The 25,333-nt window shown below is 39.3% G+C and overlaps 1 protein-coding gene across 1 annotated transcript in view; it reads left to right on the top strand.

Moving 5' to 3' along the window:
- The first annotated feature begins 21,356 nt into the window (after positions 1–21,356).
- LOC124113285 (receptor-type tyrosine-protein phosphatase beta-like) overlaps positions 21,357–25,333 on the top strand; it is a 31,063-nt gene continuing 27,086 nt past the window's right edge. Inside the window, exon 1 of the mRNA XM_048383650.1 lies at positions 21,357–21,617. Coding sequence (XP_048239607.1) covers positions 21,564–21,617 — 54 coding nt within the window. The 5' untranslated portion in view covers positions 21,357–21,563. The remainder of the gene's footprint in view (positions 21,618–25,333) is intronic.

The following is a 25,333-nucleotide window of genomic DNA, read 5'->3' as shown; positions in this document are numbered from 1 at the left end:
CTTATATAGCGACGTGTATGTGTTTGTGTGGCTGCTTGTACTAGTCCGGACTGATGCCGATTTATAGTGCTAGCTCACTGAGATACCATGCCGCAGTTTAACATGAATACCCCACTCAGACACAGTAAAACTGACTCCGAGCCGACCAGTCCTTGTTTTAGCCCCTTAATGCCGAGCACCAGACAGGGAAACAACAAGTACCATCTTTTAACGTCTTTTTGTATGACGCGGCCGGGAATCGAACCCCGGACCATCCGCTCTCCGGGCGGACGCTCTACCACTAGACCACGGAGGCGGTCTTGAATACTAAGTTATATTTAAAAACAAATTTGATATAAACATATTTGCATAACTCTGCACAGCGAATCGCATCGCCTTAGACGACTTGGCCACCCGTGCCCCAGAGGATTATAGGATGATTCGACAAGTCACTTTTTAGTGCCTCAAGGCAAGACAATGAATATGAAAATATGATGATTTTTTACATTTATTTTGTTATTTTATACAGGTCAAAGCCTTTATGATATATTTGGTCTCAGCAGTGAAGATTGAACTATTATATGGGATTCTTGAGGAAATGTTTTGGATCCAATGATGGTGACACTTGCAACTTTGCATCCATTCACCCGTCTGTAAAAATGAATCTATGATAATATTATTTTATTTCTATGAGAATAATAATTGGTTACATTGATGTTGATATACCAAATGATTTGTTTCGGACCTTTTAACTGGGTAAGAGTGAGGTCTACCTCTGGCTTCACCATCTGCCAGGGAGGAGAAGAGAGAAGTTGGTAAGGTGATATATATACATACAAACTTTCCACAGGAGAGGTTATAAAAGCACCTGGACAAAGGAACCATAATGTAGTCTAGAGCGTATTGATTACGTGTCCAAGTGAAGGAGAGTTGTCTAATCATCTTTGACTTTTGACAAGTCGAGATCCTTCAGGCACTTTCCCTTTAGATATTTGATGTCTGGTAAGAATGTGAGATGACGCTGAATTATAAGGTCCCCGACGTTGGTCTCCTCTGCTTACTTGATAGGAGTACCTTCTAAAAGTAAATCTGGATCCTTATGCGGTTTCTATATATGGCAAAAGTAAATGCAAATAAGAACTGGATTTATGAAACTAAAAGTCACTTTCGTTAGCCCATTTTTAATTTTGTTAAGATATAGTTTTAACTATCTTTATATTGTGTGCACATTCTTACCACGACAATGTTGAAATCGTCGACACAAAGTGAACCATCAAACACAAGTGTTCAAAACTTTAGTGAGGCTATTAACTTTTATGAGAAATACTGTGACAGATAGGATGCTGCCTTAAAGCACGATTTTGCTGGGGATATACATCAGATGTGCTTCAGCCGGTTTTTTGGCCTTGTTTATTTTTTATGAAGAAATTAATTCTCACACGCTCTTTGTTACCTATCATTCTTATTTGAGAGCATCATTCTGCACTCTGAAATGTGTAGAGTCATTGACCAAAGTCATAAAACGTATTTTTTTATAGATTTTCGGCATTTTGGGAAGACACAGCTGTTGTTGGAGTCAAAATGTTCACAGCAGTAATTGACAAAGTACAGAAACAAATACCCTGAGTGTAGCATATCAGATAGTGGATGTAATATAAATCATGATCAGTTTGGGGCTGATGACAATATGCTGGAAACTAGACGTGCATACAAACATAAACTGTTTACTTACTGGTTAATGCAAACAACTGAGACCACAGCAGTGTACAATACGTTTAAAATATGGTTACTCACCAGATATGTAAACATTTTGAGTACATGTCTTGAAAAAAGCATTGTAACAAATACCTGCTCATCTGTTACAATATTTACAAGATATTAACTTATCGCAATATGACACCATTATTGTTTTAAGATAGATTATTTTTAAGAAAGAGTGCAAATAATAATTGACACAAATGTCAGCCTTGCCCCAAAAAAGTAAAAACACCTTATATTTGATATATGATCTAATATTATGGTCCAAATGTGTGATAGCATTCAGAACATTTCCGTTAAATACAAGCTTAAACACGTTCCCACATCACACATTGTCAAAAACCATTTGAAAAACCACAATATAGTTTCTACTTTTCAGATTTAAGGATACCCATTTAGATTTTCCACACAAAAGTATTATCCATAGCGGAATAATGTTTTATCTGTCTGTATTTCAGATTTTCTAGCATTATTATCCGTAAATTCGGTAACCTGGTTATTCAGTTCAAGTCTTGCATGGCATGACAAGGTAATGACAGGTAATTTCAATACAGAGCCAAGATAGTCCAAGATTCTGAGCAATTCCAGAATCTTGTACACATTTAAATAATTCGTAATGAAAGACTCTTAGTTCAAACTTATCAGGGGCTCTAGACTTATCCATTAAAGTAATTTCCTCTACAGTCCCGGTAATTTTCTGGTGGTCTCACATCATTTGTCAGATATATATGATTATATATTGCTTTATTTTTCTTCTCGTATAGATTTAACTAATGAACCAGTTGATCGTGAAAACAACTTAAATTTGAGAGTTCTCATCTCAATTTTACATGTTTTTACTATAGTGTACATGTATATACATTAACAGAGAGTATCTAAATTTATGACAAATGAGGCAGGTTTGCAGAAAATTGCAGAAGATTGTTACATAGCAAAGAGGTACGCCCCTAGTACACCTTCAACATCACCTCTACAACAAGAACAAGATCGGGTGATAAAATATTGACACATGTTGTCATCACAAATTGAGATAATATATCTATTTGTTTGGTATAATTAGTGTAACATATGTTAATTAACGTTTATTTAAGAATTATACGTGGTCGTTGTTTTTCACACAATAAAACACTGCAGGGTGAATAAACCACTTGAGCCCCTCATGGTTCATTCTCCCTGCAGAGTTTTATTGTACGATAAACAACGACCATGAGTCGTTTATCTCATATATGATATATTAACATTATGTACAGTTTCTTTAAGGATGTCAAAAAATGTACAAGTTGCAAAATTATTTACCCGTATTTAAATAATGATGACTCCCTTAATACAATCCGACCTCGGCAATGTCGGACAAGTCCGTTTAATATATTTTTACAATTTTCATGTCGATTGTCTGTACCTTTTCCCCCATTGCCGATTGTCAAATCTCTCTCACTTTTGGGTGCGATGGTTATCTACGTTGCCAAGCTACATCTTTAGAGTACAACTCCCCAGACACTTCCCTCTCAAAAATAACGTTGTCCAATCTACAACGTCATCAAGTTGCAAGTGCCTGTTCGAATCTCCAGAATGACGTCATGATAGTGTTTCATCGTGAAAAAAAACTAGGCTTCGTTCTTCATTGTTCTTTGCGTAGCTATCTTACATATAAAAATACCCAGCAGCGTCGTGTGCACGACATTAATTTATATAAAAAGTGAAGAACATAAGAAGTCAACATCAAATGCCATTACCCCATACACCCTTATTATTTCGATAAATCTCGGAATTAGTTCTTGTGTTAGTTGCAGTCTGGTTACTTACGGTTTGCTCAACTTTGTGTTCCATTTGGTAACGAGTATATTATCAAGTTCTATATTTACAAACTAGTAACTTTCGATTCACATACATCACAGGAATTGTTTTATTCTCCTGCTCCTGTAAAAACACTGTTCCAATACCCGTGTCTGATGCATCTGTTCTGACACAAAATACTTTGGTAAAATCCGGTAACCTCAAGAAAGGAAAACTGGACAACAACTTACGTAGCGTCTGAAAAGCCTGCTCCTGATTCCCTATCCACACAACTATGTTAGAGTTCCCTTTCTCTGTAAGGGGCGCTGCTATGGCTGAAAAGTTGGGAATAAGTAACTGCCCTAACCTGCTTTTTGTTTGTTGGACGGTACATCTCCAAAAGCTTTTTAGGATTGAGAACAATCTTACCCTCACAAACAAATCTTAGGTACAATAGCCTATCACCACCTAAAGGACAGGTCATGAGGTTGAACTTTTTGAGCCTGTCACAAATGTCCCCCAGACGTACTTGCCAACTCTCTGAACATTCTAACGTATCATCAATATGGCTATGTGTGATCCAACACGTGCAAAACTTTCTCATCAGCCGAGTGAAAACGGCAGGAGCACTGACAACACCAAATGGAATTGTTCACCGCTGATAAAATCCAAAAGGGTTGATAAAAGCAGTATACATATATTTGCTAGTAAGCTTTACTAAGTTCGCCCTTGATGAAATATTGACACTTAGTGAATCGGACAAATGCTAAAGCTATTGGTTCTGAGTCAAAAACTTTAATCAGGTTAAGCTTGTTGAAGTCGTCACAAAATCTGTAAGTATTATCAGCCTTCTTGATAAGAACTATGGGTGACGCATGAGGTGACTCAGAAAGCTCATTCGCTGAACTTCCCTTGTAACCACTTCTCCTATATGGTGGAGTAAAGGCGAGGGTTTGGACCTGATTGGCTCTGGATTCGTCAACCTGATCTTATATTCCAGACAACCAGTCCTACCAGGTAAATCTGTAAGAGCATCCTGGTATTCTGACACAAACTGTCTAGCCTCACGTTGCTGTTCAATAGCCAAATGCAGTGAAATGTACATATTTAAAGTTATTTTTTTGCCTGAAGTGGGGGAGAAGAAATATCAGGCAGGTCTGACCTCGACTGAACCTCATTAGGGTCTAAAACATCAACCATATCAATCTGATACCACTGATAAAGACTAACACTGACGTCACACACATTGATACCTCTACAGAAGTCTCCCTTTCTACATATTGAGAACAAATTGGCTTGATAAGACTTTAATTTATCCCCTACTGAGTAGTTGACAACACAATACTTTGCCATTATTGCAGTATGTTTTGCACTGGGTAGGAATATCAGAGTTTGGTTCGTGATCTATTTCAGAGGCGGAAAAAAAAGAAGAAATGTGATATCATTATATACGCACGTTTTGTTGAACATAATTTCAACACGAGAAAATCGTCCTGATGTCATGTGTCGACCTTTACAGCCCGTAATCCACTGAGCTTCACAAAGAGGCCAAATGTGACTTCATACTTCACAAGAGAAAGGCTGAGACAATGACAAAATAATCTTCACATATATTACACATACTATATCATCGATATTGTTATTGTACATTGTAACATGATGTCAAACCGCAGTGCCGAGGTAGTCGCTCATTATGGCGTTGAGATGGCAAAATAGTTGTGATTGTGGGAGCATTGTGGCTTTTGATGAGCAGCTACTTGTATACCACTGTTATCGATATTTGTGCCTAGTAATGACACAAATAGACAGGATTCAACCAAGCAGAAAAATATGAATTTGGATCAATGACTTGCAAATGTCTTACAGAATACATTGCAGTGAATGTGACCTCCGAATGTGTGTTTTATACTAAATAATGAAGTAGTTTGTAGAGAGTCAGCTTGTAATTGACATTAAAACCTGCAGATCTTTAGGTCTACACAACCACCACTTGTCTACTACAATTACACACGGGGTCAAATTTGTTTGCAATATCACGTAGTCATACCTAAGAATCAGTCATAAATGTTTACGAGTCTGTTTTTCATTTATCATTGTCTCCTTCATCTCAAGACAAATGTCAATAAATATCATGATTTGTCAAATGTTTCACTGATATCTAAAATTCCAATATGTATGCTTCAGCTAACTGACATACACGGAAGTGGTTGTGTAACATTCCTCCCAAAATGCCATCTACATCGGTATAACAATGTTCTTAATTTGTTAAGTAATTTATTAAGAATGTCATTGGGTTAATTGTCTTAGATTAAGATGCAATATACCAACTGAAGTATGCTGATGGCAATGTATCTTACCAAATAAAATAATATGCACTGTATGTTGTTTAAAAAATATCTGACACGAATATCAATATTGGCCTTCATGCCTTATACTGTATTACACAAGACTAAGATTTGTAACTAATATTGACTGCATTGCCCTGAACACATATTGTTTGTTTGTTTGTTGTTCAACGCTGCACTCAGCAATATTCCAGCTATATGACGGCGGTCTGTAAATAATCGAGTCTGGGCCAGACAATCCAATGATTGACATCATGAGCATCGATCCACGCCATTGGGATCGATGACATACATCAACCAAGTCAGCGAGCCTGACCACCCGATCCCGTTAGTCGCCTTTTACGACAAGCATAGTCGCCATGGGTTGCTGAAGACCTAGTCTAGCCCGAAATCTACACGGGTCGAAAACACATATTAAATACATTCGTGACTTTGCAGTAAATTACAATGTCTGGCAAATGATCATGATTGTCATATAACAGTTCTCATGACTGAACAAACAATTATGGAATTATCCGTCTTTCCATGTACTGACGGAGGCACTTTATCAGATTATTAAATCTGTCCATGATTATTTTACCCAAACTAATCGATTTTGTGAAATATGTTATACAATGCCGATTACGCTGTGCAAAAGATATTATTTATTACCTTATTCGAGATTAATAAATTGTTTAAAATTGTTTATAGTTTGTTGTTCTCACTCAAATGTGTTATCGAGATATTTTTAAGTAGGTATTATGCATGTTGACCAATCCAGGTTTTCATTTATGGACAAAAAGTATTGTTGAAACTTGAATCTATGATGTACAGTATATCAGTTACAATAAACATGACTGGGTTGGGCTTATTCCCGCATGGCGTGTCATGTTTGACATGTCCCCCTGCATTGGAAAACAGGATTACGCTTAATCCTCTTATAAGGTGGTAGCAAATCGAAAATACGCTGCAAAGGAGTGTCCCCTCACTGCGCCAACTTTTTTTATACAGTCAGTGTTGAAACAAAAAGGGGATTAGGCTAGAGTACGGCATAGAGTTACGATGATATATACCCGTGAAGATCCGGGTTTGAACAGATATTCAACAACCCGTGCTTGCCGTAATAGGCGACTATGTTTGTCGTAAGAGGCGACTAACATGATCGGGTGGCCAGGCCCGCTGACTTGGTTGATACATGTCATCGTTTCCCAATTGTGTACATCGATGCTCATGGTGTCAATCACTGGATTGTCTGGTCTAGACTCGATTATTTACATATATAGCTGGAATTGTGCTGAGTACGGCGTTAACAACACACTAAGTTACAATGATACCGAAAATTCACAAAATTTGACTACAGATATTAATATTCAAACGTGTACCTGCTAATTCCTCCTGTTATATGGCCCAAACAGGTTTGGTCTCCTCGCTGAGTTTAGTTTTCAAGGATCTGAGAAACTTGTCAACAGCTATGTGGGTTAGCAGCTCGTGGATTCTGGTACACTTGGTGATAAGTCCACGGTTGGTGTTTTAGTTAAGTTGCTGGACAGTCTTTGATGATGCATATCAAGTAAACTCATTCTGCTTTTCTCGCCTTAACTCCAAACTTACAACGTCGTAAACCACATTTTCGCAGCTCTGAGGATTGGGTGTATACTGAACATTGACTTGAACGTTTGCCATTCTGGAATGTGGTAGCTTGACATAGTTGTACCCTTATAAGTATGCAGCGTTGGAAATTGTGAATGATATTTACCTATTATGCATTGACCAATTATACAGGATTAATTTCCGCTCACTGATCATAAGAAATCGCTGAGTATTTAAACATAGGCAATCCATATCTGATGTAGGTAAATGTTGACAGTTGGCAGATGAACAGTTCAAACGGGAAAACAGACTGTCGCTAAATATAATGCCCCTGTTGTTCTCCGCTTGACTGACCAGTGTTGTGTTTAAGAAAGTTGGCACTCTGGGGGTGAATCCCGCGAAGGTAGTCAAGTTGCCACCTGCTTCAATGCTTCTGTCTTTTTGTGTTGGGACATCCTGAAGGTGTACAGCTACATGTACTCGTAGCTACATGTACCCAAACTACGATTTGACGCATTCACATTCACGCATTGAACATTTCCGTTGGAGTTCAAACAACTGAGCCAAATTAGTTGAACGTTTATGATATCACCTTCATACACTTACTTTACATTTGATGTGTACTCATGTAACCCAGTATCATAAGCAGCATATATATGTCATATTATGATTATCTTAACAGACAACAAGCAGTTATAATAAGGTACGGTGATACGAAAGTCACATCTCCCCCGATCTGTCTTGTCCCTGTGAAGATCCTTTTGGAGATGTCAAACATTATACGAGGGACGTTCAATAAGTTTTGCAGACCCTTGAAGATCCGGGGTAGAATAGGTCTTCATCAACCCCTGCTTTCCGTAAAAGGCGACTATGCTTCTCGTAAAAGGCGACTAACGGGATCGGGTGGTCGGGCTCGCTGACTTGGTTGATACATGTCATCGGTCTCAATTGGATCGATGCTCATGATATTAATCACTGGATTGTCTGGACGAGACTCGATTATTTACAGACCGCCGTCACATATCTGGAATATTGCTGAGTGAGGTGTTAAACAACTAACAAACAAAACAAACAAACTCAATAAGTTTTGCAACTTTGGCATTTGTGTTTACACAAACAATGTAAACTTGTGGCAGGTGTGACACTAGTCATAACATCAGGTTGACACGTGTCATAAAAAGTTCCAGACACAACAATAAGTTAGATGTGAAGGCTTCATTCACTTTAGGGTGATCACAATCATGGATTCTCTCAAACATGAACAACGTGCTGTAATGAAGCTGCTTACATGCTCCGGTTCACATGTCGAGAATTGCACAGGCCGCCATATGTGAATGTGGATTCGAACAGTTAAATCACCCACCCTGCAGCCAAAACTTAGCCTCCAGCACTTGACTATTTCCTGTTCCGACAAATGAAATCTGCCCTACCCGGAAGACGCTTCCAGGATGACGAGGACATAAAGGCTGCCACAGAGGCGTGATAGAGGCCAAATTGTGGATTTCTATAAAAGTGGTATTAAAAGCTAGAAGGACAAATGGAATAAGTGTATCGAGGTGAATGGAGATTATATTGAAAAATAAAAGTGCAAAAGATATTCTGCGACTTGGTCTTATATTTATATGTATGTAGACATTTTCATAACTGATGCTAACTTTAATCAAGAGTTTTCAAATGATGACATTTTTTTAGGTATAAATGGCAAATCCCTTTTAAACGGAAGGAGTGTTTATATACATAAATAATAATAAGCTCGTAAATCCATTTCATTTGATTCCATTTTCCTAAATTATTTCTTTTTAAATTGAAAGATATAATGTATATTTTACCTAAGTAAAGTCAAAAGTAAATTATGTGAAACTGAGCATTATGTACTGGGGCGACTACAACAGAAGTCATGTTTGGCTTATTCATCGATCGAGCCCTTTCAATGAACAAACATATTTTAAACAAAATTATATATCATCTTTACTTGGTAATAGAAATGACATAAACTATGTACCTTTTACAGAAAAATGACATAAATTAACAATTAAAATTGTGTCATTGATCCATGTCTGACTCCATAGCAAGTAGTATTGGTATATAGGATTCTTTCATTACACAAATCGAATTTCATTCCACCATGGCTGTGAGGCTATGAACACGGAGCACATTTTTTTTCAAAACAGCGGTCATGGTTCGAGGCAACAGAGGCTGTAACCTATCCTATTCAGCGGATGGGTCTTGTCATAACACATTCTCATTCCAAGTAATGACCAATAACCCTTTGTAGACATTGGAAAAGAGACAATTAATCACCTTTACAATATTTACACAGTGGAGACTAATCATATTTGAATGGAGAAAAGGAGAAAACCATTTTCATTTGTTCTTAGTTAGTTAATAAATTGTAGGTGTGAATTGTACTGCGTGCGTCATGTCCTTTCTACGAATGCTATGCCTGTCTGTTTTGTATTAATATAAACGAAATCAAACTTTAGCTAAATAACTATATGTACAAGTCTACAATGTGATTGTGGTCGTGTATGTGAACTTGGGTCCACCAACATGTGCAAACTAACTTGATGGGGGTGTCGTAAAAAATACATGTATTTCTTGTGTTATGTATCCGTCTCCCTTATAATCACCAACGCACGTGCAGCATGTGTACATATATTAAATTTTCAATCTTATAGCGTTACAAGAAATGGTTTTGCTCTTAAACTCTTCAACGCCACACAAATCGGACGAAATTTGGCAACGTTGGTCGCAAACAACAGCCAGACGGGGGACCTGATGACTTAACTCCTAAGAAATTGTAGGGCTTCAGTCCTGACCCAATCTGACACGATGTCTGTGCACCATCTCTTTTATAGATTAGCAACACAAAGTCATTTGTCGAGCACAATAAAACAGATATTTGCCATGACCTTATAGTTTCAATATTAAATATATATACGTAACTAGTCTGCATTATACATCGTTCTAAGTAAATATCGTCTAGTTCAAAGTATTGATGGCAATGTATGTGCATTGTCAAAGAGAGATATTAGGTTGTGGTTTCCCAATACAAGATCACACTTTCTTTTCATATGAGCCAATTATATTAACATACATGTAAATATAGCATTATAATGACGGGAATCCACAACTAATACCCTGGTGAAATTTCCTGCAAAGGTTTTATAAGTTCTGAGATGTACTCACTTTGTTTGAAAGTGGATCCGTGTCGGTAGTCCGATGAGCACACGCGAGCACCTGTACTGCTGCCACAGTCTTCACCCGTCATTTTATTGGGGCAATTATCACCAGGTGCTGCGTCTACCGCCTTCTGTAAATACTGCAAAACAAAACAAACATTGTTTGACTTCAAAACTCTTTCAGACTTAAGATGCACTGTCGTTGTCAGATCTAACTACGTTTGATGATTAATACTTTACAACAAATCAAAAAGCACAAGTTGATTCTTGACATACCTCTATAAACACAATTCATTTCTGATTTTCGTAACAGTGCATACATGTATATTGCACTAAAAGCTAAGATCAATACTTGGTGTTATCGGACGCTTGAGCTGACAGGATCAGAATTTGGTGTATTGTTTATATTGGGCCTGTTCTTATTTGCTTGAATTTGTTTGTTTTGAATTGTGACGTCAACCGGACATTTTACTGACTGATATTTTGTTTTGAGGGGTGCGACAAACTTCGTTCCTTGATTGTTTGGGCATCTGCCACTAAACGTGGGAATACTAGATATACATATATATCTCTATTTGTCAAAAAAGTGAAACCAAATGTCAGTTTACTGAGAAAATACTATGTGAAATGCTGGACTCAATCACATCCATGTTAAATTTGGGGATAGGGCATTTCGTGACACAAACTATCCACACGACTGTATGACACGAGGAATGACTTCAACTTTCAAATGAACAACTTTCCCTTTTATTCAACATTATTCAAGCAGCTCTAGCATTTGAAGGTGTACGTTTCACAACTTTTGAAGATAAATCGAGCATGATCTTTCCACGAAGATTCCAAATAGCGTCATACGATGCTTGCACAAAAAATTATCGGTCAATATTACAACATTCAAGGCTATAGAAAAGTTATCAAAATGCTGAGTATATAGTCAATGTACGATATTGTACAATGGACTGGTTGTAGCAAAATTTCCTATGATTATGGAAAGTGTGTGTCACTTATTTACATATCCTGATAGGGAAATAAATGCTAGTCGTATTCAGATAGTATTAGCTTTGGCTTGTAAATGTATCGACAATCAAATTTTGATCATACTCAGTATAGCCAAGACAGGTTAAGCAGCCATGTTTGCTACACGAGCGGTTACCGAAATCCATAGCTTGTGTTATGTTCTCAGGGAGGAACGCGGGGGTAGGGAGACGAGCCTGCCACTTGACCAGCCGTTTATTCAAGTCTGTCACATGTTATATAACGGCACGTGATTGTGCTTACCTGCAACTTATCACATTACAAAAACGGACGTCTGTTGGCCTATCATAATAAATCCACACAAGCAAGTTTACAACTACTGTATTTCAATTACAGATGTAACAGCTTGCATGTACAGTTAAACGATCCTGTGAGGTAAATCAGAAACAAAAAGAAATTGCTTTGCCAGTTGCAGGAAGGTGGCAAGAGTTCAATTTACAGCGTACATTACATTACGTCTCATTTGTCAACATTAATAAGTGCAGCAGCAATAACTGAATTGCATAAGTATCTATGTGCCAACATAGGGATTGTTTAACACCTGCATGTTTTTGTAGTGACATATTGGACAGCTCACTCAGAAATCACATCTATGGTCGAAAACGATGCTGTACTCATTTTGATCTTTAACCTCAGAAACAAACTAACAATCGGGATTATGAAACAATCTTGTGCTTTGATTCTGTAAATGTGAATAAGATTAACCAGTGTAACAGCGGTACAAGTACGAAGCAATAATCGTTGATGTACGCATATGCCATTGGCTAAAAGACAAATATTGTTTGGCATCGCATAGTCGTCCCAATGAGTTTATACGGTGATATGAACCTTTAGGGGAGAGGGTGTTCTAAAATAGCTATTTTGTCTCAAATTGATAATACCAGACCTGGTCACAGTAAACTTTAATTGACATGTGTCATATTTTCTCTACATTTTATATTCCTTTTTGGCATAAAATTATTGTGTTAATTCTGATAAAAAGGTACTGATATATAAGAAAGTGTTTTTCATTCAATGACATACGGAGGGACCGCGGACGAAGGCCAATAGCACGAGCTTAATATTGCGATGTCAAGGTAAGCTAAAATGAGACAGCGTTCCGCTTTTACGTCGGACGATACGCGTTGAGATACATTAATTAATACAATCCGTTCAATACCATTCATGACGTTTTTATTTTCACATGACAGTTTTCTGTACGGTTAGACTTTGGTTAAGGTTAAGTTATCAAAATTGGCCTAGTGATTTTTGCAATTTGTTGTGCCAAATGAAGACAGCATGCTTGGAGGTGAATTACACGAGTCAGCCAGCACAGATAGGACATCAACAGAAATATTTCCAATTGTAAAAAAGTGAAATTCATTCCATCCTTTGAACGAAAAGTGGGATATTAGATAAATCATATAATACAATCTAATATCCTTAAATGAAGTCGACCTAATAGGATGTCCAGAGTTAATAGTTGGATTCTACTGTCGTGTACAGTAATGCGATATTGGTGTAATGACACCATGCCATATGTCGACAGTCTTTCTAACCAATGAACTTCCGACGTTATTGTTTTGAGGAAAGTACTGCATGGTGTTATATTTCGACGAGTAAGTGACAGTTTGCACGAGGTACGCACCTCTCAACACAAAATATCAGTCAGTAAAAGGTCCGGTTGACGTCACAATTCAAAACAATCAAACTAAAGAGCCAGTTCATCCTGATCGGCTAAAGCTGAGTGACCCTTTATCAAAACCAAGCTAATGTCCCGTTATAAATAATATACCGTAGACAATGTTTAGGATGAAACACGATGGGCAGGGGAAAACCTACGAATGTATTTCCCGATCCAGAGTGTTACATTCTCGGACAAAAAGGCGTGGAATTGGGTCGAATAGGTCTTCATGATCAGCAACCCATGCTTGCCGTAAAAGGTCACTACGCTTGTCGTAAAAGGCGACTAACGGGATCGGGTGGTCAGGCTCGCTGACTTGGTTGATGCATGTCATTGATCCAAATTGCGTGGATCGATGCTCATGATATTAAGCACTGGATTGTCTGGTCCAGACTCGATTATAGGTTTATCTCCTAAATGAGTGAGTGAGTGAGTTTGGTTTAACACCGCTTTTAACAGTATTCCAGTTATATCACGACGTGTCAACTTGATGTAGGAGGAAAGCCCGAAGTGATGCAGGTCTCTGACGTTTACCACTTCGGTGAAACCCACGACAACGGGTATGGTGCTGAAACCCTAGAAACATAATAGGGGCGAACAGGGATTCAAACCACAATCATAGGTTTCTGGCGTGCCAAAGGGAGGTAACTCTGTACAGCGAATCGCGGCGCCTTAGACAACTGGGCCACCCATGTCCCCCATATGTTGATGAGCATAGATACAATAAGGAAGTATAAATAAGACAAGGAAGTATGGATACGACACGTGGTGAGTGCATTATCACGTTAATTTTCGTCCCTAATGTGGGGGCACGGTTTGCCTGTCGTCTAAGGCGTTAAACAACAATCAAATGAACGTGTGAACAGTTCATGCCATTTGCTCCCCTGGAAGTGTTATCTTTTGACGGAACTTTGTTAAGGTCTGAAGCAGTTTCTTGAAACTTGAAATAATTTTTCAATTTGATACCATAAGTTTCATTCACGCCTATTACTGCTAATTGCCGTGTCAACATTTGTATAAAGTACTTTTCACAGATACACTCGTATTCAGATTTCGTGTCTCTCATAGTATTGTTTCTTGGTGAAGTTGACGCAATGTCAGTCAAGTATTGAATTTGCAAATTTACTACACAATACATGCTTACTTATATGTTAGATTTTTATTGCTAATGATCAAATCAATTCTCGTTTCTATGTTCGATTGCATAGTTATATACTTATAGTGTCGTGCCTTATAACTGCAAATATAAGCGACAAAACCCTTTCAATATTCATAAGAAATATCTGCCAAAAGTAGTCGATTGTACGATTCCGACTTTATCATGGCAATGTGTTTATGAATCAATATCAAATAGTGACGGTACCAGGTGTTCGCGAAAAGGTGAGCGTGTCCTTCCCCGCCGGTGCATTGTGTGTTGTTATCACCCGTGAAGATCCGGGGTAGAATAGATCTTCAGCAACCCGTGCTTATCGTAATAGGCGACTAACATGATCGGGTGGCCAGGCTCGCTGACTTGGTTGATGCATGTCATCGTATCTCAATTGCGTAGATCGATGCTCATGATGTCAATCACTGGATTGTCCAGATTCGATTATTTACAGACCGCCGTCATATAGCTGGAATATTGCTGGGTGCGGCGCTAAACAACAAACAAACAAACAAAACAAAAACTGGCTGGTCATTTTCCTCAGTCTGACTGAATACTAAATATTATATGTTTCGATAACATTGATTGTTGGCTTCCTCGTGTGTTTTCCGTCCATCATATTGTTACCGTATTATCTATTATCCATACTGAAACGTCGCCATTACAGTAAAATGAAGAAGTTGTTCCATATATTGTGTTTACTTTGAAAAATTGTTCTCTTTTTATACAGATATGGTGGTTAATGATTTGGACGGTAAGATTAGGGCGTTACCTGAATGTTTCAAATCCATACATGTATTAATGATCTATCGACTTAAAATTTCTACCACCAACACGTTTGTCGCGGTTTGATACCCTTTTCCAAGTGTTGTAGATTTATAGTCACACATGATTTATGTTCGGGAGTATCAAGTGCTTCTCTCGCTGTAGGCTGGCCCCACCAAATCGATCGCCTCGCCGATATCACGCTGTTGTTCACGTGCGCTGACATACGAGATCGGCGCTTAACATGGCCCACTTGGCCTATGGGTTATCTCGCATTCAACACACCGCAGAGCTATCACATGTACGTCTCCAGGCAATCCCCACGATGAACACGCTCAGGGAGTGCGGGACTTTTCAACTCCTACTCCACAGTACCATCCAAATGCATTTCTGTGTGATTCAGCATTGCAGACTAATCAGACGCTAACGTTTCACGTTTCTGCCCTTCACACAAGAGGCAGCGATGTGTGCAGACAGGCACAGGCAGTTCCACCACTATTCATGACATTTGAAATTTTGTGAATGGTGGTGCCATATATTAGCCCTGTGCAATAACACTTGACATTTAATTGCCAGTATTATTCATTATTGAATTATGTACTGTATATTTCAAATATATTATCAAGCGTATGCGTGTGGTGTCACAATAACAACAGTTAATAAAAGTGACTAAAGCACTTCTATAGTCATAATAATCATAAAAGCGACAAAACCCTTTACATACACGTGTGTGTGTGTGTGTGTGTGTGTGTGTGTGTGTGTGTGTGTCTGTGTGTCTGCTTGTACTAGTCCGGACTGATGCCGATTTATAGTGCCAGCTCACTGAGATACCATGCCGCACCGAGCCGACCAGTCCTTGTTTTATCCCCTTAATGTCGAGTGCCAGACAGGGTAACAACACGTACCATCTTTTAACGTCTTTTGGTATGACGCGGCCGGGGATCGAACCCCGGACCTTCCGCTTTCCGGGCGGATGCTCTACCACTAGACCACGGAGGCGGTCACGACACCAAAGGATGGAGCTGCTGGAATATTTCTCAACATTACTGGAAGGAAGACTTTTGGAAAGTTGAACTCATCTCTCTTGTCAAACAGTAACGTGGAGAGTTTTTGTCACGCTGAATGTTTATAAATGCATATATCTTAATATCAATAGTAACAGATAAAGTAGTTTCACGAGTCCCTTATATTTTAAGGTCAGGTACATGTATGTAAATCAGTGGAAGGGAATTGGCTTTTCACCATCATGGAATGGTATCAGATCAGATCATACCTGTGGCTGAAAATAGGTTAAACCTCCTAACCACATTCCCTTGTGTTAGATTTTGCCAAGTCCAAATCATTTGCAAAAAGAAAAAGATCGGCAAGAATGGGAGTACAATTGGTACCCATGGCTTAACGCTTGTCATATCATTTCTGTGCATTTATTCAGATCTAGCAATATCTAACAATTGCCCGGACTTCTGTACATAAATATTTTGACAATCGACACGTGGCATTTGACGTCCTCTGTTTACTGTATTACATGACAGTTTTCATCTGACATGCCTACAGATTGTACATGGTCATCCTAGTCCGGAAACATTTCATATTCTTATTCATTTTGTACTGACTGTCCTACTTGTCTGTTGAGGAGCTGCTCGATAAGAAGTGGTCCTCCATCAACCCATGTTTGTCGTAACAGGCGATTTACAGGATACGTTGGTGAGGCTGGATGACTTGGTTGATGGCAAGAACCGAACACCAATTTCTTGTTTCCAATTATGTATGATTATGTCAACATTAAGCACACGTTATCTGCGACCGATAATATATCCGATTGTAATCAAAGATTGCTACCGATGCAAAACCATTTCCGGTCTGTAGGAACAGCTTTTATCTCAAATTTGGCAGTTACATGTGCTTGTGTTTATGTAGTTTGGCTAGCAATGATACTGATAATAGTACCTGCTTGGATTCTTTTATAATTAATGTATTTTAATTTCAGATTTTGAAGATGTAATTTGTCCCACGCATATTGATTCATTGTGTTAATTTGGTGATATTTCGTATGGTTTTGCAGACATTCAAGACCATACAGACGATCTACCGAGGCTTGTGCCACTATTTATAAAACACATTCCTATTTACTCTCATCAAAGTCTGTGTTTCCGTACATTGATCACGTGTTCACTTTATAATGCTTTTCTTGTTTATTTGTCTCATTGTTGAACATACAGGGAAATACAGCTCAGGTTAATCCAGTTTCTACACGCAAAGCAACTGTCAATTCTTTCCGTTATTGACTATTCAAGTTAGCTGCGCGAGTTTACGCATAACAAATATTCAGTCCCTCAATCCCCAAAACCCTCTTCACATCCCGTTCCATCCCATCCCATCCGATCCCCCAACAAGTGAGAAACGTCTGTTCAACTTGGTATTAATGAAAAGAGTATTTTGTTTGTTAGTTTTGTTTTTTGTAACGCTGCACTCAGCAATATTCCAGCTATATGACGGCGATATGTGAATGATCGGATTTTGACCAGACAATCCAATGATTGACATCATGAGCATCAATCTATGCAGTTGGGATACGATGGCGTGCATCAACGAAGTCAGCCATCCTGACCACCCGATCCCGTTAGTCGCCTCTTACGACAAGGATGGGTTGCTGAAGACCTACTCGAACACGGGATCTTTACGAGTAGCATCATATTCAAAGCAATATCATAGTAATTTCCGCCACAATTACATTCCAGGCTTTGTTTTCAAAGGGTTTAGGGCACAATATAACAAGTGCAGATAAGTAAGACAGGTAACCCAGGACAGGTTATCAAAACAGATACATATTTAGGTACATCATGCAACGTTAGGTGCAACGTTCCTTTCACATCAGGAGGATGTAAATTAGAATAGATTAAACCCATTACAGGGAATGTAACCCCGGTTACTATTGTGAGGTAACGGCATTTTACAGCTTGCATTTAGCTACCCCACTGGCCCTTGTATGTCAGCGAAGTGACATGTATGATGTGATACTTGTCACCTGTTATGTTATTGTGTGGCAGTTTCTCCAGGGAGTGGATTTCGGGAGCTGGGTAGGGAGAGTTGGCAGTTGCCCTAATACATATATGTCATGAGCTTACGACATGATACATCTGGACGGATAAATCGTTAAAAGACACATTAAACTAAGTACTATCTATACAAAAAAATTAAAAAGCTGATTTAAAAGCTGATTTTTCACAAATTGATTCGGCATTTTTCATTTTTAGATTGTATAAAACCTATTTTTAAACAAACAGTTAAGATAACTTAGGATGTCGCATAAACCTTTTCTTATCAGTATATTCTTTTTCAATAATTTCAAGTGAACTGTATTTGGCTAACAACATGTATATAATACCTTGTTTGTTTGTCTATTTATAAGTAATTTAGTTCGTACAAGACAAACCAGTGATGGATATTATGATAATAAGTGTAAGTGACACATCCCTATCCATAATCATAAAAAAAGAATGTCCATTAAACGATTCCGAACACATCATAAGCATGTGTTTTTTCTTTACTCATGAGGAACATACTATCTATGCTTGTACACAACAGGCGTAATCAAACATGAACCAATCGATTGTTTACAAAACCAGTATATTCGATATCGTGTGACTCGATTTCTGGTCCATTTCTCGATTGCCTTGTTGCTTTACATGTCGCCATCGCATGGCAGGAGTACTGCTGTATGATGTCAGACAACAAATACATACATTTTCATGCAAATTGTGTGAGGGGCGTTTGCTACCGATAGGGCAGTACATGTTTAACTTTTTCGCGAACACGAGGTGTAATCATTGATTTTCATATAATTTTCACCGTTTTTTTTCCTTTTACGCCCAATCTAATGTGTTTCGGCGGATAATCGAGAGTGATTATTCTCTTGCCCTGACGTATAATAAAACCCGATTTATTACTGTCTTCTGCATGAATGTACTCACAACTGACCGATAATTCGGACTACAATCATAGGCCAGAACTTAAGTATAAGATAAAATTAAGAATATTTTTTTTTAGTCCGTAGACAAAATTATTCGATTGTGTACAAGTCACATTTATTAAAACATAAAATATAAATGTCAGGCGAAAATTAAGTGAAGATCACCAAAACCCAAGTCCGGATGACAATGTAGGGTCGAATGTTCACTTGTGTGGTACGTCCATTGCATTGATGATGCAGTTAGATTCAGTTTGATTAGTGTACTCTTCAAAAACAGAAACGGATATATTTGCCCATAAATGCCAAATTGGCAGACCAAGAGGTGCAAAATGAAGAGGTTTGATGTGTTATAGTGTCAGTGACAAATTTCCCGGATCTAAATGATCTCAACAAGGACATGCAAACCATGAGACACGTACGATTCGGAAAAAACACACCCAGTGCATAAACAAAAGGGGCATGGAGCTGCACGTACTGCACGTGCAGCAGCCAAATGAACGGTATTATTAAAGTGCAGGGTTTTTTATTGCCTGGCATCTGCGTCATTCGAACAGATTAACAGAGGTGCAAAGAAACAACGTCATAGGCCGCTTGAAGGCAGGGGAATCCCGATCGGCGGTAGCCAGAGTTTTCAATGTAGCGCCCAGCACAATCACAAGGCTATGGGGTCGGTTTCAACAGCATAGGTCAACACATGACCGGCCAAGGTCGGGACGACCAAGAGTAACCGCCCCCGCCCAAGATCACTACATCTGACAGCGCCACCTTTGTGTAAGGACGACCACAGCGACCTCACCCGCTTCCCAAATACCCGGACTGCGCAGAATCTCCGACAAGACCGTCCGAAACCGTTTAAGAGCAGCAGGTCTACGAGCAAGACGTCCTGTTCGACGCGTCATATTGATTCGATAACATCGTCAACAGCGACTGCATTGGTGTCGTCAACACAGTGTATGGCCTCAACTGCGATGGAGAGATGTCTGGTTCAGCGACGAATCAAGTTTCTCCTCCGTCGAGGAGATGGAAGAGCACGAGTCTACAGACGTCGGGGATAACGTTACGCCGGAAACTGCGTACAGGAAGTGGACAGGTGGGGGTAGGTTTCATGGCAGGACAGGTTTGGTCCATATCCAGGGCAATATTACGGCTCAACGATACACCAACGAATTCTCCTAACACACGTCCTCCCAATTGCTGCCAACGGTGTATTCCAGCAGTATAACGCTTTACCGCATACATCACGGATCACAAGAGTCTGTCTACGTAACAACAACGTTGATGTTTTCCCCTGGCCCCAAAGATCACCGGATTTGAACCCGATCCACATGTTAGAGGAATTGCATAGACGGCTACGCCGACGTCAACCACAACCCCAAACGTTGCAGCAGTTGGCTTTTGCGTTGCAGACCGAGTGGGCTACCATTCCACATGATGTGATTAGCATACTCGTCTCTTCCATGGGCAGGAGGTGTCAGGCCGCTTCCGATTCCAACGGGGGACATACGCGTTATCGATGTTAGCTGCCCTTCACCTTTGACTTTTCCTATATACCGATAACTGAGATAACTACAGTCACCAAGTGTTTTCTCCACAGTATTTTGGCTCAATACCTTGTACGGTTCCTCGTATAAATGTACCTTCCTACCTCACACAAATCTGGCTTTGCGTTTCTTTTTGTTTCTTTTTTTGAAGAGTATATTAGCACCAAGACCAACCAGAGAAAGTTATAATAAAAAATTGATTATTTTACACCATTTGAATAGCTCGCTACTGAATATATACCACATGCATTTCTTGCGACTGAAGTCAAAAGGTACGTGAGTTGCATCACTCTAGTTGCCTTCAGTCATCATATTTGAAAATCGAAATGAAATGGCTTTATTACTAACCCAATTAAGTGATTTTATAACCCTTTGAACTACTGATAAAAACAAAGGTGGTCTTACAATCAAATGTCCTACATGTCTATAAAACCATGGATACATGCTTTACAAAAGCACATTTTATCTCGTTTCTGAATAACAATCACATGATATCTCATTTCATATGACCTGACTCCCTCTAAGCATCAGTTTACACCACCCGTACTTCTGATTAAATAAGAGTGGTTCACCGGTTCCCTATGTTTCCGGATTGAATGTGTGCAGGGAGTACTTCAGAGGGCGTGGCTACACGTTATCATGTGAAGGCGCAGTACACAGCAATCTCAATACGACCAGGAAGAAGATTGGTATGCGACGCCACCCATACTATACCGACAGCTAGACCTCGCACAGGTGAAGCACGGCAAACTCCAGGAATATTGCTCTCTCAAACACTTCATAACGTTTTACTCGTTATCAAATGTTGCTAACTCGATGAAGTACCAAACTCAACAATGGCTGTTTATGGATTTTACCTACTGACGCTCCTGTTTGTACTTGGATATCGGGTATGTCACGTTATTCATATTGTGTTAACGTATATGATACACAAACACAAGTTAGTCTCCTAAGACAGCCTAAAGTATCTGAATTTGGACAACTTGGTCTGCCTGATTCACCTATGTGTTGACACAAATGCAGCAGGTATATTTCTATGCATAATTATTGACATCATTGACAATTCAGGTGGTATGTCGATGTTCAACTTAATATTATTTGCTCTTTACAAGCTATTGCATACATCAACCACTGAATGCTTTGCAGGAACAAAAGCTTGACACGACAGCTGCAAAATTATTTTTCGAAAATATAACGAAAAATACATTTCCATGATCGTTAAACTTAAAATATAGTTGCACGATTCCACATAAAACATCATTATATGATCATTATCAGTTATTGATAATACCAGCTGTTCGCAAAAAGTGATTTGTTTACCTGATCAAACACGAAAAACATCTATATCCTGGCGCTCGTCATTAAAAGGATAAAATTAGGACTGGTCTGAGTGGGTTATTCATGTTAAAATTGTGGCATGGTGTCTCAGTGGGCTAACAATAACATTTATGTTGAAACACACAGGATCAGGTGGGCAATCATAAAAGGCAATACAATGGACCAACAGGGTGTTGCTGCAGAAAGAAATAAAGATTCTGATATATATGGGTTCGTGCACTTACGAGTGTCCAGTATTTGTCTTGAATGAGGCAAGTGCTCCGATCTTGAATCAACAGTGTTTCAAGCAGGCACGGAAGTTTTCCCATACGTACCCCGCACTGGGCAAGTAGACAAGACGCAAGTCAGGTCGTAAAAGGAGGCTTTGAATCGCCCTCGTCTCGCTAAGGCCGTCCAGAAAATTATTGAACCACGTCGTCAGTACCGGACGTGAATCGACAGGTTTCGCGTATCGTGACTCTCTCTATGCGGGGTATAGACGAATGTGTCAATCGCCGGGACGGCGTCTGACCTAGGGGGTGTAACTTAAATTACCACCTGTCGATGTATGAACCAAAGCTTGATATTGTACGAGCGCCTCAATCAAATTGCTGCCACTTTAAATCTTTTGAAATATGTAGACAATATCATACAATACATACCGCCGCATAACACACACTTGCAGCTACGTCGCTATATAATTGCAATAATCTTGAACGACACGTTTACCCTCATGCTACGTCACCTCACCCCACCTCGCCTCATGGCATCAAGACCCGTGAAGATCCGTGGTAGAATAGGTCTTCAGCAACCCATGCTTGCCGTACAAGGCGACAATGCTTGTCGTAAAAGGCAACTAACGGGATCGGGTGGTCAGGCTCGCTGACTTGGTTGATGCATGTCATCGATCCCAATTGCGTGGATCGATGCTCATGATATCAATCACTGGATTGTCTGGTCCAGACTCGATTATTTACAGACCGCCGGAAATAATCGAGTCTGGACCAGACAATCTAGTGATTGACATCACGCAACACGATGACATGCATCACCCGCCTGCTTGACCACCCGATCCCGTTAGTCGCCTCTTACGCCAAGCATAAGCAAATAAGCTTAACCCTACTAGTAGTACATATGTCCTCAATCTGACTGAGAAGCATGATTATAGGTAAATTCATTTTAGTCCCTTCTGTCCCATGATGGTAAATAATACAAGATGTGTGTCATTTGATACGAAGCTGCCATCTACCAGGTAACATTACCACAGAGTCGGTCGATGTGATTCATAATGATTCCTGAATCGTTTTCGGCTCAACTTCAAACTTGTGTACTCCCTATAAAAAAGAGAATGCAAATTAAATGTACACTGATTTGTTCACGTGGGTCGTAATAGTACACGCCATGAAGGTGCGGTGTGTTGAACGTGTTACGGAAGTTCGGTGAAGTTCGGTCACTTAAGAAATGTACCTGACATTGTAATATTCATACTCTTTAATTTTCAAATGTGTTTCCTCTAAACTGAATTTATGTCTAAAATTTCCCAAATCCAGTTTTTTGTAACACAAATGTTAAATTGTAATTTGCCGCCATCTTGCTGTCAACCATCTTCTCGTGGCTTGAGTGTCCACTCGCCAATATCAAAGCCTAGTTTCTACTCTTGCTATTTCAAGTCTACATTTCTCTTCTCGATCGTGGCGCTACCCAGTGTTAAACACGAGTTGTGTCCCTTGTGGTAAAAACGCGATATCCAATCAGATCGTTGTTCTTATTTCGAACAGCTTCACAAAGATGCCTACCATAGCAGACGACCTGGTAGATCATCCCATGCAGACAAAACTAACTGACAGATTACAAAAGTAGAGATATTTATTACCATCTTGCACTTCCGCATCAATATAGGCATACAGACTACACGGTATGAAGTAATACTGCACATCGCGGTAACATAACGCTCAACCTCTGTAACCAACGCTGCCGACCAGTATAAATTGTTTTGATAATAATTAAACATTTATTGAGTGAGTGAATTTGTTTTTACGCCGCCTTTAGCAATATTCCAACAATATCACGGCGGGGGACACCAGAAAACGGCTTCACACATTGTACACATGTGGGGAATCGAACCCGGGTCTTCGGCGTGACGAGCGAACTCTTTAACCTCTAGGCTGCCCCTCCGCCCTAAATATTTAGTACATTTTGCTATATAAATAGGATTAGCAAAAGATCCGCATTCAGCATAAGATCATGTGAATAGGTTGAGGCGTCTCGTATCGTAACCCGCTCAAATACTCGACCATGACGCAGAGTCTTGCACATTAGAGTAAGGATGTGACAGGTGATACGGGATGAGTGAAGATGGAACTCCCTGAGCACATCCTAATCCACACGAATTCCTGGACTGGCTACCAATATCGCAAGATTGTGTCGGGATAAGAAAGAATTTAAATGATTTTAAACATTCATGATAATTGTATAGTTACTTATCCTGACATAAGTCTCTATGTTTTATGGTGTTTTATGAGATGCTTCAAGGTCACTTCACACTAAAATCTGCTTGCTACACTAAATGTCTGGGTTATCGACAGTCTACACAGGACTACTGCGTCTGAGTCACAGATATAGTTCACTCGTTCGAGTTATAGAAACAATGACATTTGCACTTAAATATATAGAAATACTTGGGAGAAATGATTGAAAACGTCAAACCATTTCGAAAATATTTGTCTTCGCTTCATTTAGAATAATTTCAGCGAAAATTCACTGAAAAATGACTGCAGCGATAGCAGCGACAACGTATTCGGAACGGCTTTTCCTCAAACAAGACCATATGTGGAGCCTCTGTATATAAAGGCTTCGTCTCCGCTATATTTTCATTTCAGCCTTTGAAATTGATAGACAGGACAAAAGTGAAAATAAACCATCGATGTTCTGAATATGATATTTGCATTAACGATGTCACGATCTATCCAAATCTTCAAAGTTGTATATACCCATGAGACTTGCACTTAAAGATGTGTCCACTTCGTGCGACATTGTGTGAAATACTGATGAAAGCATTGTTAAACCAATCTCACTCACTCATATGATGAATTCGTCGTGCAGAGTTGTGTCCCCTAGACGTGCCAGGAACCTGTAATGGTAGGAACGGTTCGAGTCACCGATTCATCCTGATTATGTTTCTATGTTTGTCAGCTCCATACCTAAGTTTGTGGGTTTAATCAACATGTTCAAGTCTAAGACATAACGTGATCTAACTGACACCCTTTTCAAAGTGGAGTTCAAAAATTGT

Source organism: Haliotis rufescens, unplaced genomic scaffold, assembly GCF_023055435.1.
Source record: "Haliotis rufescens isolate VD_foot unplaced genomic scaffold, xgHalRufe1.0.p SCAF_5, whole genome shotgun sequence".
Lineage (NCBI taxonomy): Eukaryota > Metazoa > Mollusca > Gastropoda > Lepetellida > Haliotidae > Haliotis > Haliotis rufescens.
The sequence above is the reverse complement of the archived record's forward strand: the minus strand, read 5'-3'. Positions and strand labels throughout refer to the sequence as shown.